Consider the following 14,172-nt stretch of genomic DNA (forward strand, 5'->3'; position numbering starts at 1 on the left):
TGGACGACACTCTCACCTCTCGTTGCTATGCATCACCATGATCTTGCGTGTGCGCATGATTTTTTTTTTTTTTTGAAATTACTACGTTTCCCATCAGGGAGGATGTGCTTTCACTCACATATCACCCCTCCTGCCGATTTTCTTCTTACCTCTGGTTAAAAAACTCTCTTTGAGAGATATGATAGGGTAGTTTATTCGAACCCTGGTATGTTTGATCTGTGGCAGCTATTTTGGTTGTCGCCGAGAGCTGTTTAACAGCCTGTTCTGTTGTGGTTTGCCATGGCTTTAATAAAAGTTGGGGCGGGGAAACCCCTGTCTTTTTTTTAAAAAAAAAAGACAATGAAGCAAATATCAAATTTCAGCAACCGAGTACCGCATAATCGATGTCGTCAACTCTGCGTAAAATAATATCACTTGTTACCATAGTTCCAAATACCGTATCAATCAAATCGATGTCGTGCACGAGACAAGTAGGACATGGCCTGTTGACCGTCAGTCAATTCTAGCACGTGGTCCGACGAGACCAGTGCGTACGGTTTGGTTTGGACAAAGTGACTTTTTGAGACGTGGCACGGAAATTCGGCCCACCCACTTTTGGAGGCTAGCTTCGCGGGAAACAATTTCCGGTGCAGACCGGTTATCTCGTTCGACAAATTCGACGCCGAGGTGATTTGCCTCACTTCGGAGGCAGCCCAACAACTGGAGGCCGACTGCATGGAGGAACTGTTGGGGAAGCTTCGTTAAATCTGTTTCAAGACCATCGACCGAAGATGACGTGCAGCTCGGAGATTGCCGAGGTGAGGCCAAGGGATGCGCAGAATGCCAAACATCGAATATTTGTTTCTGCCAGCAAGACCTGTGCAACTATGGACCCTACTGAGGGACGGTTATCCTTTGATGCTTAGTACATGAACATAACTAGAAAATACTACCTCTGTAAAAAAAATATAAGAGCGTTTAGATCACTATTTTCGAGTACTTAATGAGCATGCTTCCAATGATTGGGTGAACTGGCAAACAGGACACTCGACGGTTCTCTTACCCAGTCTGAGTTTTGAAACTAAGGTTGTAGGCACAACAAAACATGGGTTTACAAGAATGAATAAGCACAATATAACATGAACTTAGGGAGATTAGAGGTCTAGGAAATACAGACAGTTACAGAGGTACTTATGCATCAGAAACTACATAGTATTAAACATGTCTCAACTTCATATGTAGGCTTCCAAAAGAAATTTCAAAATATTGATGGATGCAGGCAGAAAGGTGTTATCTTTAAGTAAGCTATAAGTCACACTCAATAGTTGCCTTGTGATCAGTACTTGTCCATGGGAGAAAAAACAGGTAAACTTTGGTACAAAAGAAATTAAACTGAACAGCGTGAGTTTTTCCAGAGTGCCATCCCCAGTAGCAATGGTTGGATGAACCATTTCCCCAGTAGCAAGGTGTGAAAAAAAAACACCAAGTATTCATATTCAGACATTATCAGTAGGCGGCGGCAGCTCCAGCAAACTTCCTGAATAGCCTGAGCGCGTCCATGACGCCATTCGAAACAGCGACATGATCGTCGTGCTCGTTGGTCTTGTTGGCTGCGTCGTCCAGGAAGCAGTGCGCGGGTGCCTGCCACTGCGAATCGTCTTCCAGCACCACGCCCACCTCGAAGCTCATCACAAACTGCTCTATCCCCGTCACTGCAACCATGCAAAGCTCCATCAAATCAAATCCAGTAAAGTTCAGACATCACGTGGGGATGTATGGATCGCGGCCGGGCCGTACATACCATCAATGAAGTTCCAGCGGACGGGGCGGCGCGTGAGTGCGTCCTCGTAGTAGACGATGAAGTCAGCCTTGCCCCAGACGTGGCAGTCGATCCCGCCGGTGGTCTCGCGGCCGAGGTAGACGGCGCCGCCCTCGGCGATCCACCCGGGGCGGAGCATGCCGACGGGGAACTGCAGCGTGCGGCAGGTGGCCGAGTCGAAGTAGAAGCTGGTGCCGTTGTTCCACTCCACGTCGTACAGCGGGTCGCGGGACAGCTGGTACCGGATCAGGTTCAGGTTGCGCCGCCGCGGCCAGTCGTAGTAGAGGTCGTGCAGGCGGAGCGGTGGGCTCGTCGATGCGAACGAGACGTTGGTCAGGTTCGTGAACAGCACCGCGTGGAACTGCTCCGGCCATGGCGCCGGCCCGTCAGGCGTCGTCGCTGAGGACGACGCCGCTGCAGTGGTGGTGGCGGCGATGAGCAGGAGCTGGAGCAGTGGCCATGCCATGTCTGTCCCGGACCTTATCTTTGGTTACACCTGTCTGTCTGCTGGTGAGCGAGGGGTGTCCACTGACCAAAAGCAATGGATGAATGGGCAGCAAATGTATACCAATCCATGTGCAGCAATTTCAGCCGCACAAGCTTCTTGGAGATTTATCAAGTGAAGAGACAATGAAGCAAATAGGAGTATCAAGTTTCAGTGATGAGTACCAAATAATCAATGTCGTCCACTCTGTGTAAAATAATATCACTTGTTAGCATAGTTCCAAATACAGCGTCATTATGCAGATCCAATTACACCAAATTTAGGAGATTGGCCATTGCCGCAAGAATGATCAATTCCACTACTGAAATTTTTAGTTACATTATGCTACAAGCGAGGCCGAACCAGACAAGTAGGAGCACTAAATATTAGCACGTTCATATAACTTTGGATTTTGGCTGGAATATGAACTTGATGGGACAGACAGACAGACTATTAAAGTTCACCGTACAAAAAGACCGACTATTAAAGTCACAAGGAATATCAATATGAATAGGCAAATGTAAAGATGTGCAAAATTATCTGATTCAGCACCTGTCCTGCATGGTCAAATGCTGGCTTCCTCTCAATTCCGCAGTAAGAATGTGACTAGATTTTTGCTGATACAGTACCCAAGTACCTCTGACCACCAATGACCAAAAGCAATGAATGGGCAGCAAATATGATTCATGTGCAGCTTCGTTATAATTTTAGCCACACAAGCTTCTTGGAGATTAGGTTGACAACGAAAGGAGCACTCAGACCATGCCTCTATGGACAAGCAAATTTAGGAGAATGGCCATTGCTGTGAGAATGATCAATTCCACTACTGAACATTTTTAATTACATGCTACAAGCGAAACTGCCCGAGACAAACACTACTGAACTATACAGATCCTCTTGTGAACCACACCATCTAAGTATCTTTCCTTGTATGCACATTTTTTTACCAACATTATTGTCTGCTAATTTTGTCAGAACATCAGGAACCTAGGACATTAAAAACTACAACAATTTGTTTCTAGAAGAAGCTCACAAAACTTTTTACTTTCTTATGTCAAGGAGTAAAGTTACATGGTCATGAAAACTCTCTATCAGGCCATTGGCCACTCATTACAATAAATGATCTATTGTTTGTACAGAATTAGCTCACGAAAAGCAAGATGCAGCAATGGAAATAAAGTTGTATCGCTTCACATACAGTAAGTGAAAAAGAAATGAGTAAGGGGACCAAATTTAGTTGCCTGAACAGATGTAGCAGAGATAGAGCCTAGTTTGTTTTTACCCTTACCTACTTCTGGCCAATACCCCCACAGACGCCCCTCTTCCTGTGCAGAAAATGCCCCTGACCCTCCTCCAAGCAGTAAGGACCAGAATGACAACAGCGAGACAAAGGACCAATAAAAGTCAACGAAAGTGAGCGAAGTAGCTTGGCCAGTTACCTGCACCAACAACCAAATAAATGTAGCCAACGGATCAAGGCAGAACGCAGAGCAGTGAGTATGTTTTACTAATAAGCTAGATTGAACAGTTGAAAATCTGAAAATTTGATGTGCATACCAGGAATAAACGATGGCCAAGTAATGAAAAATATTGTACAAATAATTAAAAGAATCAGACTTGCAGGTAATTTTAAGAAACAACATCATATCATATACATCATATCTTAGCCAAGGTGTGCAGGTGATAAACATGTGAATCTAAGGAGTAGGAACTCACCCATTATAAGCCAACAACAAGCAATTTTTTTATTGCCTCCACTCTATATTACTGGGAGTGGCATACAGGTTCAGTCCCTACAGATGTTACTTCCAACAGATGGCTTCGATTCTGATTGAAAACCATTCTATATGGCGCTTGCATGGCTTCTACTGCAGGGACGATCTGAACAAAGAAGTGAAACTCATCTTAGAGAACCATCAAGACATAAATTGGGTAGCTGAAACAAAATTTGATCAAATAAGAAAAACGGTGATCCAATGCCTATCCATGATGTACCACGAGATACTTGCACATACTACCAAAAACAACTGACTATTGTAGGAAGATAAAGGCAAAGCAAATACAAATATAAAAGAATCTAATTAGTATGTTACTGCTTTTTTACTACTTGACATACAGCCTTTACTGGCGTACAAACTAAATGTAATCACCAACCTTCTTAACTAATGGTTTACCAAAAAAACAGCTAGACAGTAAGCACCACAGACCTTTCAATAACACAGAGAAATACCAAATGAATGGATTCATTCAAGATATAAATAATTAAGAAGTCACAAAAAGAGATTTTTGTTACCTGCTATTTTTCTTGGTACTCCAGAGGAAAAAGCCATCAATAGCCCTGTCAGACCAGCCTACCAGGCAGATAGTAAGAGCAGCAGCAAACAGGAACTTGTTAACCCTGAGGATGTTATCCATTGGCATATTTGCACACATAGTTATCTGAAGCTCACGATGGCAAAATGGACAACAAATACAGCAGTTTCCATCACAAGAAAACAACACATTGGATTAGTAATGAGCATACATCACTGGATAAGTAATATATGGTTCATTATGTACACAGTTCCTTCAATAAAAACAAAATACCATATAGCATCAGCATTAGCTGACTAAAATCACAGGCATCATCTCTGTTGCAAACAGTTTTTATTTTGCGAAAAGATCAAGTGTAGTATCATGTTCCTAAATATACATAAAAGCAAAAGGACTGAGGGCAGTAATGTATCAGTTCTCATGTGCCACATACATTCAGTAAAAAGAATTGTAGGCGTCAACATCATATCTAAAATCCAGCATGGAAAAATGTAACAAAATGCACCTGTTTCTATCACAGGAAAATGCAAACAAGATGCACCATGGACGATGATAATATCCCTCACTTTTAGTGGGGCAAAGTACTGTAATTGACCTTTTGCCGGTACAAACTGTTATCTTCCATTTGCTTAGCATTGCATTTCAGCACAGTTTAGGGATTGTAACTATGGAGTAAGAGTTTATGTTACTATGGTAGCATGACTAACTCACGATGTGTTCCCTCTTAAGGATACAGAACCAAATTGTAGAGCTCACCTAATTGTCCAAATAGGTGAGGCAATGATAACAATTTTTTCCATAACAAAATACTGGACAGGAGCACGGCAGGAGGAGGCGTCCCTCGGCAACGCGGACTGGAGCACGCACAGCGAACCCGGACGACCCAGAGGGTTGAGGGCTTGAGGCCACCGAAATATCTGGTGCATGTCAAAATAATTTAGGTGCATAGTACATTGAAATCTCCACCCGGAGCACGAATAGAGAAATCTGCTGAAATATGTTCCATCTCGAAAATGTATATTAACGTGAAGACATTGATATACCATTAAAAGCTAAGTATCTTGTGTCATTTATGGCACTTGGATCAGTATTTTAGGGAATAAGAACAGAACTGTCAAGTGGGAATGTTTTACTGAATTTCAACTTATATAATTAAATTATTAGGCAAGCTAATAATTTTATAAGCTTTCAGAATCCTATCCCCAAACACATGAAGATAATAGAAGAAATTGACTTAATTTCATGATCAAGATAGGCAGATGAGGGAAATAATTCTAGGATAGAAGAACATAATAACAATATACAGTCTTATATTTGTGCATTATAAGTAGTGAAGGTTAAATATCACAATGATTTGTATCTGGTTTTCAAAGATTTCGCATAGAAAAAACAAATAATTATGTAGTTTCAGTAAACAAAAAGTTATCACCTACAGCTACAGAAACACATCCTTCTCAAATCTCCGTTATCATGAAGACTGCACGAAGGCAATGGATTGAAAAAACAAAGAACTGAAACAAAAACATGCCATACAATATAAAATAAATCAATATCCTGCATTTGAGGAATAGTGATTCCCTTAGTTATTTGAAATGGGGTAGCGTCAAGCCTTACGTACAGTAAGCCTTGTTTATCCTAAAAAATGGCTATCGGACTACTTCCAGCTATGAACATGAAAGAAAAATACACCGAATGAAGCATTTCGTAAACTAGTTATAAGGAACATGGTAACAAAAAATATCAAAAATGTTAAGTTACCTGATAGATGTGCTCTTACAATCCTTAGTTGTTTGTCAGCATGTTCAGTGTGCATCCTTCATTTGCACAAGAAAGCCTAATCCCTACCAATAGTCTCCACAAGAACAAACTCCATCCTTGAAATGGTGAAACCTGCTTGAATCTCTTACAATTATGTCTCTGTTCACAATCTTTGACATCATCTTGATTGCAGCATGGCAGTCTAGGCAAGCGGATAGATTTTTCATAACTCTAATTGGCGTCCCTGGTGGGGTGTTAATCAGAGCAAATGCAATGGCCAATCTCTCGCTGTGGTATTTCAATGACTCCAACTTTAAGTCATCATCCACTTGATGCAAGGCACAGCTAGTGTCGGGCTTATATCCCTGTTTATCCATCTCTTTGTACAGCCTCTCAAGCTCTTCTTTCATCTCGGATATCATCGGGTTGGTTTGGTCATTTGAAGAAAAGCTGTAGATCTTTTGTTTGACTTCAACCCAACTGTAACCTGACTCTTTCCTAAGTCCTCTATTTCTCATGGTCTTTTTAACACGGGCAGCGTCTTCCCATTTACCAGCCTTTGCATATATGTTGGACAGTATAACGTAAGGTGTCGCGTCTGTGGATCCCATACTGAACAACTTTTCAGCTGCCACTCTAGCTAAATCCTGGTTTCCATGGATCCTGCACGAGTGAAGAATGGAGCTCCAAATGATTGGATCATCTTCAAATGGCATGTCGCTCAACATTTTCTGAACTTTATCGAAACGTCCCACCCGACCTAATGTATCGACAACACAAGCATAGTGTCCCTTCCAGGGGGATATGCCATATTCATGTTCCATCAATTCAAAGTATTTCATACATTCTTCTGCAAGACCGTTGTGACTGCAGGCTGACAGTACACTCAAGAAAGTAACTGAATCTGGTTTGAACCCATAATGAAGCATACCTTCAAACATCTTGATGGCGTTCTTTGCCTGCCCGTAGTGCGCGTAGGCTGAAATAACAGCATTCCATGAGATGGAATTCCTCTCAGGCATCTCATCAAATGTTTGGAGCGCCTCACCCAAACAGCCACATTTTGCGTACATGTCAAGAAGGGCACTTCCTGAGAACACACTGGAGATGTGGCCTGATCTGATGGTGTAAGAATGCAACTGCCTCCCTAACCCGATCATTGCCAGGCTTGAGGACGCCTTAATGATGCTTGAAAATGTCGCCCTGTCCGGGCTCAGACCAGCTCTTCTCATGTCACAGAATAACCGCAGCGCTTCCTCCAGCTGCCCATTCTGGACATACCCAGTTATCATTGCTGTCCATGAAACGCCTGTCTTGTCATTCTTGTTGAGAAAATTGGTCTTTGCAGCATCCAACATCCCACATTTTGAATACATGTCAATCAGGGCGTTGCCCACAAGATCCTCCGAAGAAAGGCCAAGAAGGACCAGCTGAGCATGTATTTGCTTCCCAATCCCAATGTGAGGCAGTGAGCCAGCAACACTCAGCAAACTAGCATAAGGTAAGGCCTGCCTGTCGAAACAGAGTATCTGCATCTCTCTGAACAGCCGCAGCGCTCTGCTAGCGCACCGGTTCCAAGCATAGCCTGAGATCATGACATTATATGAGACATTGTCGCGCTCTGGCATCTCGTCGAACAGCTTCTCCATCTCAGCAAGGCAGTCACATTTGGAGTAGAAATCCAGCAACGAGTTGTTGACAAACACGTTGTGCGCCGAGGTGGCTCTGGCCACGAGGCCGTGGACCTGGCGCCCGAGGTGGAGATCACCCATGCCTGTGGCTACGGTGAGCATGCTGGAGAAGGTGAACTGGCTGGCGTCAAGACCCGCGCGACGCATATCAGTAAATAGGCCCAGCGCTTCCCTGTGCAGCCCCTCCTTGGAGCACCCCATCATCATGGCATTGTAGGTGACAGAGTCCCTGTGCGGCATCTCCTGGAACACTCTCATGCCAGCAGCGAGGAGACCATGCTTGCAGTAGGCGTCGAGCAGCGTGTTGCAGACGACGACGCTGGAGCGGAGGAGGCCAAGCTTGACGGCGAAAGGGTGGAGCGACGCGGTGACGGTGCCAGAGGCGGGCACGTTGAGCACGGTGGACACGGTGACGCGGTCCAGGGCAACGCCCTCCCTGAGCATGTCGCGGAAGAGGGCCAGGGCGTCGGCGGCGCGGCCGGGGGCGGCGGCGAAGGCGGCCATCATGATGGTCCAGGTGACGGCCTCGCGGAGGCGGGGCGGGGAGGAGAGGAAGAGCTGGTGCGCGGCGGCGAGCTGGCCCGACCTGGAGTAGCCGGAGAGCATGCGGTTGAGGGAGAAGGCGTTCTTGGTGTGGGGCATTTGGTCGAACAGGACGCGGGCCTGCGCGAGGCGGCCGGAGGAGATGAGGGACTGGAGGTGGAGGTTGAGGCGGTAGGCGGCCGGGTCGAATCCCGTCTTGACCATGCGGGCGTCCGGCGGCGTGGCGGCGCCGAAGCCGGCACCGCCGCGGGGGAGGACGGCGTCGGCATTGGCAACGGCCACGGTGGGTCTGAACGGGAGGCGCATTGCGGGCGGCGCGTATGGGGTTTTTTTCCGTAGAACGGGAGGGAGCATTAAGGCCCGGCCCAGGCCCAAGCGTCGCCGTTTCCAAGTGATTCCGAGCTGCCTCTCTCCAATCCCTCAAAAAAAAAAACGATGCCTCTCTCCATTGTCAGTTGTCAGGAAGGAGGGACCAGACTCGAGGCGGCAAACATATGCCTTTCCAGACAAACTCGAGCCGGCAAAAATTCCATGAGTTCGGTCTTGCAACGCAAGGTTGTTTGACTTTTCATAGTGCCACATAATGCAGCCCTTGATGGTACTGGTTGGGATACGGAATTTGCATATTTCCTCGGCATCAAAAGGATGGAAGATTTGGTTTACAAGCTCCGTATCCCACTCTTTGGACCCCTCCTTCATAAGTTGATTGTCACATCTGCAAACAGATACGAAAACATATCGCGAGTGATTCCGATCGAGCTACAATACTGAATTATGGTTCATCTATCTCTCTGGTTGCCTACCTTTGGTTTACTAATAGAATATTTTTAAGAAACTCCATTTTTAGCCGGTAGTGGTGATGAGACCTTCCTCTGTAGGTGATATGCTATCCAAAGCATACAATAGGAAGATGATGAACAAAAAAGGATGACATTGATGCTAAAAAAACTGGGCAACATTGGTTATCTGGCCGCTATGTATATCTGCATTTGGTATATAATCCTTCCTTTCACACAACAATAGCAATTGTCCATGCCTCCATGGCATGGTTCAGTTTATTGCCTACTGAAACTCAAGATACAAAAAGACATTATTCAATCATGAAACTGAATAAGTTTTTCAGTGGAACAAATTAAATTAATGTTGTGAAACATCACAAAACATATACTACGAAAACACTTAATGAAAAAATGAAACTAACAATGGACTTTTTGTGTGCATGGTTGGTCATCTGGTCTTAATGAATACGTATATGTAGAACAATATTCTTCAATTCACATAAGATACATGAGTTGTGTTATAAACAAAATGCAAGAAACTTGGGAAAGAATAAAAACTTTCAGTGGTGCAACCGAACTCCAGAACTCTTGTTCAATCATAAGGGTATCTAAACGCCAATGACTATTGAAAAATAAGAAGAACATCGTAGCAAAATCTTGTTAGTGAAAAGGGACATAATATAAACACATATGACTTTTTGTGCATATGTATGTGAGAAACAAGTCAATTCTAGCTAGTGCACTTTTTGATACGTGAGAAGAAAGATGACATCTATACATGTAAATTAAGCTCAAATGGTTTGAGCACATGCATGCTATTTATGTAATAGTTTAACACAATTGTATGGTACAATGCATACCAAGGTAGAACAAAAATATGTCAAAATAAGGTAGCTCAAACTTTTATGGAGGCCAACAACATAATAACATGAACCTTTTTCTTATAGAGGAAAGGGGGAGAGAATGAGATGTAAGCGCGGCGGCACTGCAAGGAGCGAAAGGGCACAATGAGGAGTGGCGGCTAGGGTTTTCACCCGCTTAGAGGCCACATCAGAGAGAGAAAGAGTGCACAGGTGATTAGGGTTCCCTCGCCTCCCGTTGGCGCCGCCGCCGGTCTACCTCGCTTATGTGGCCTTCGGGCCATGGAGGCGGGGTGGATCTCGGCCCCCGTCTCGGGAGGGCTCCATTTTGCTGGTTTTGGGGTTAATGTTTGGTGGGACGACACTCAGGTGGTGGTGGCGGCGTCTTGTCCAATAAAATCTCCATGGCTTCAGCCCCATCTTGGCGACGACGTCCAGAAGCTTGTGGGATTTGTGTGGTTCTTGAGGACTTCTTCTGGCCGTAGGGAACTGTGGATCGTCAAGGAGCTTCATCGGTGGTTCTTCCTCCTTCGTCATCTTCGGGATAGATGTGGTCTTCTTGACCCGTTCGGCGCTTCCCATCCGCATCCAACAACGTCAGGACGGCTCAGGGAGGAGTGGCAGTGTCGGCGCACCGTCGACATGGTCTGGACGTTGAAGACGAAGGGCATCTCAAGGATTCCATTGTAATTTTCGTTTTTGTTGAGGTGCTTTGTACTGTCTGGTGTTTCTTTTAATGCCAGGGTCCTTTTCGCAAAAAAGAAGAGGCTAAGCCCTCTCCTGTCAGACCCTAAGCCACCATGTGAAATCCCAAAACTAACCCCACCCAAATCCTGAAAAATATCCAACGGCCGAGCTCGCGTGAAAAAATATCGAACGGCTGAAATGATCCAGACCCAGAGATAACACCCACGATCGCATCAGCAAATCGATCGGGTGGATGATATGGTCCAAGCTCTGAGTGGCCCTAGTGCGTCGGCAAATCAATCGGACGGCGGATGTCGGTGTCAAAACCGGCGGATCTCGGGTAGGGGGTCCCGAACTGTGCGTCTAGGCGGATGGTAACAGGAGACAAGGGACACGATGTTTTTACCCAGGTTCGGGCCCTCTCGATGGAGGTAAAACCCTACGTCCTGCTTGATTAATATTGATGATATGGGTAGTACAAGAGTAGATCTACCACGAGATCAAGGAGGCTAAACCCTAGAAGCTAGCCTATGGTATGATTGTTGTAATGTATGTTATGTCCTACGGACTAAAGCCCTCCGGTTTATATAGATACCGGAGAGGGCTAGGGTTACACAGAGTCGGTTACAATGGTAGGAGATCTACATATCCGTATCGCCAAGCTTGCCTTCCACGCCAAGTAAAGTACCTTCCGGACACGAGCCGGAGTCTTCAATCTTGTATCTTCGTAGTCTTGGAGTCCGGCGGACATTGATAGTCCGGCTGTCCGAACACCCCCTAGTCCAGGACTCCCTCAGTAGCCCCTGAACCAGTCTTCAATGACGATAAGTCCGGCGTGCATAATGTTCGGCATTGCAAGGCGGGTTCCTCCCTTGAATAATCCAGAGAAGATAATGAACACCAGGATAGTGTCCGGCTCTGCAAAATAAATTCCACATTCCACCGTAGAGAGAATAAAATGTACACTTAGTTCAATCTGCTGACGTATTATGCGGCGTGACATCACACCGCCACCAGGCCTTTGTTTGAATCATTATACCACCTCAGCATGTTTAGCGAAGCGGTTTCCTTGGCACGTCTTGTCGAAGCAGAGATCGTGTTCCCCTTATTCCGGGATTCTCATCAATACGTGCGTGGGTAACCCAACCGCGCCATCAACGGTGGCGCTTGGGAGATAAGCGAGTTTTACCAGGCCGGTGGGGGACGCATAGTTTTGTCCGCCTATATATAAGGGATAAGGATTCACCTTCTCACCTACGCCTTCTTCCTCCTTTGCTTATCCATCCCTGCGAATTCAAGCTCCAACGCCCGAACTCGCGCATCTCACCTCGACCTTCTCCGAGTATGACTGGAGCTGGAGGTAAATGGTTAGCCTCCACCGTAAAGGAGGAGGACATTACCAAACTGCGCAGCGCCGGATACCTTTCCGGCGATATCGCGCATCGGCTGCCCGACGAGGGGCAGCTCATCCCTACCCCCGGGCCTCATGAGAGGGTCGTCTTCCTTCCCCACTTCCTCCGCGGACTGGGCTTTCCGCTCCATCCATTTGTCCGGGGGCTCATGTTTTACTACGGCCTGGATTTCCACGATCTGGCGCCGAACTTTATCCTCAACATCTCGGCGTTTATCGTCGTGTGCGAGGCCTTTCTCTGCATCCGGCCCCACTTCGGCCTGTGGCTCAAGACCTTTAACGTCAAGCCGAAGGTTGTGAAGGGTACGCAAGCGGAATGCGGAGGCGCTATGTTGGGCAAATTGCCCAACGTCCCTTGGCTAGAAGGGACCTTCGTGGACTCCGTCAAGGGGTGGCAATCGGGGTGGTTCTACATCACCGAGCCGCGCAAATCCACATGGGCGGCGGCCCCCGAGTTTAGATCTGGCATCCCCACGCAGCTCACCTCCTGGAAAGAGAAGGGCTTGCAGTGGGGGAATCCGGTGGAGGTGACGGGACTCCGAGCATGTATCAAGAAGATGGTGAGCAATAAGCTCAGGCTCGTCGACGTGGTCCAAGTCATGCTCATCCGGCGGATCCTCCCATGCCAAGAACGGGCATTTAATTTGTGGGAGTTTAATCCGGAACAGCACCAGGCGCTAAACGGGCTCTTCGATACAACATACGAAGGCGCCTGGAGGGTGCTGTTCAAGGGCGCCGAAGCCCCCGTGTCCGCGACCAAAGACCGCGGATTCAGCTCGCAGAATCCAACTGACGAGGTAAGTGATTCAACCCCATTACGGGACACTTGTGATAATTAGATTGACTCTAGTGAGGCTTCATTCTGCCTCTTCCTTTGACAGGAATGGATGGAGAAGGCCAAGCTGCTCATCAGCCCGGCTCCCATGCCAGAAGACCCAGCGAACGCCCGCTTAACAGGGCTGCTGGTTCCGGCACCGCACGTGGTGCCGGAGAAGAAGGCCAAGAAGGTGGCCGCGGGGACTCGAAAGAGTTCCCACAATCAGGCGTCTGACGACGACGAGGACTCCTCTTCCGAAGACGAGGAGGAGGAGTACTCTCTCCCGGAGGAGGGAGAGAAGAAAAGGAAGGCTTCCCCCATCGGGGGGGCCGAAGGGTCCAAGAGGGGGAGAACTATCCCCTCGGACAGTTCCGCCAACATCAGCGTTGGTGAGGATGAGCGGCCTCCAAGGGCCAGGCGTCCGGCAAGATCGTAAGTATCCGGATCCTTGATGTGTAATTTCTTTTATGTCGCGTAGTATCCTTCTAACGCCGCATTCTGCCCGTAGTCCGGCCAATGATGATCTCCCCGACTCATCGAGCGGGTCATTGGCCTCGTCGGATGTGAATTCCATCCCGACTGCCTCCACCCCACGCGCCAACGAGGACGCCGAGGTGGGATCCCAGAGAGGGACCCATCAGGAGGAGGCTCCGGAGGCGCCGTCAGGCAGCCCCCCGGACTTCGTGCCGGACTCTACATCGGAACCCGCAGTGGTTCCAGAGTCCGGCAAGCGGCCCCTTCGAAAGAAGGGCAGGACCGTGACGCCGGCGGCCTCCGTCCAACCGGAGGCGCCGGATAACCTGCTGGAGGCGCTTAAAAGCGCTTCCATCGAGGAAGAACACCGCACTATCATGAGTGCGGTGATTGAGAAGGTTCAGCTCGCGAAAAGCGGGCTGACCGAAGCCTGCAGTAGCCTTTTAACAGGCTTTGAGGTAAAAAGTTAAAATTATGTAATATAATACCGCATAGACAGTAGCCCCTGATGCTTGGTTCGGTGTTCGGAAAGAAAAGCCGGACTAAGGATCTATAAT

General features: G+C 47.2%; 2 protein-coding genes across 2 annotated transcripts; both read right to left on the reverse strand.

The window, feature by feature from the left end:
- Positions 1–1,280: 1,280 nt before the first annotated feature.
- LOC123068723 (uncharacterized protein At4g14100) lies at positions 1,281–2,492 on the reverse strand. Its single transcript, XM_044491348.1, has 3 exons — positions 2,367–2,492; positions 1,781–2,294; positions 1,281–1,691 (listed from the first exon to the last, which is right to left on the reverse strand). The coding sequence occupies exons 2-3, from the start codon at positions 2,262–2,264 to the stop codon at positions 1,486–1,488; spliced, it is 690 nt and encodes a 229-aa protein (XP_044347283.1). The 5' UTR covers positions 2,265–2,294; positions 2,367–2,492; the 3' UTR covers positions 1,281–1,485.
- Positions 2,493–5,370: 2,878 nt separating this feature from the next.
- LOC123068722 (putative pentatricopeptide repeat-containing protein At2g01510) lies at positions 5,371–9,065 on the reverse strand. Its single transcript, XM_044491347.1, has 2 exons — positions 6,354–9,065; positions 5,371–5,512 (listed from the first exon to the last, which is right to left on the reverse strand). Exon 1 carries the CDS (start codon positions 8,939–8,941, stop codon positions 6,437–6,439), a length of 2,505 nt encoding a protein of 834 aa, XP_044347282.1. The 5' UTR covers positions 8,942–9,065; the 3' UTR covers positions 5,371–5,512; positions 6,354–6,436.
- Between the last annotated feature and the right edge of the window lie 5,107 nt (positions 9,066–14,172).

This window comes from Triticum aestivum, chromosome 3B (genome assembly GCF_018294505.1).
Source record: "Triticum aestivum cultivar Chinese Spring chromosome 3B, IWGSC CS RefSeq v2.1, whole genome shotgun sequence".
NCBI classification, from domain to species: Eukaryota; Viridiplantae; Streptophyta; class Magnoliopsida; order Poales; family Poaceae; genus Triticum; species Triticum aestivum.

Bases quoted from the DNA above. Each gene is read 5' to 3' on its own strand.
- LOC123068723 (XM_044491348.1), bottom strand. From the start codon at position 2,264: ATGGCATGGCCACTGCTCCAGCTCCTGCTCATCGCCGCCACCACCACT. The intron at 1,692-1,780 runs GTATGTACGGCC...GCATGGTTGCAG, and splicing joins CCGCTGGAACTTCATTGATG to TGACGGGGATAGAGCAGTTT.
- LOC123068722 (XM_044491347.1), bottom strand. From the start codon at position 8,941: ATGCTCCCTCCCGTTCTACGGAAAAAAACCCCATACGCGCCGCCCGCA.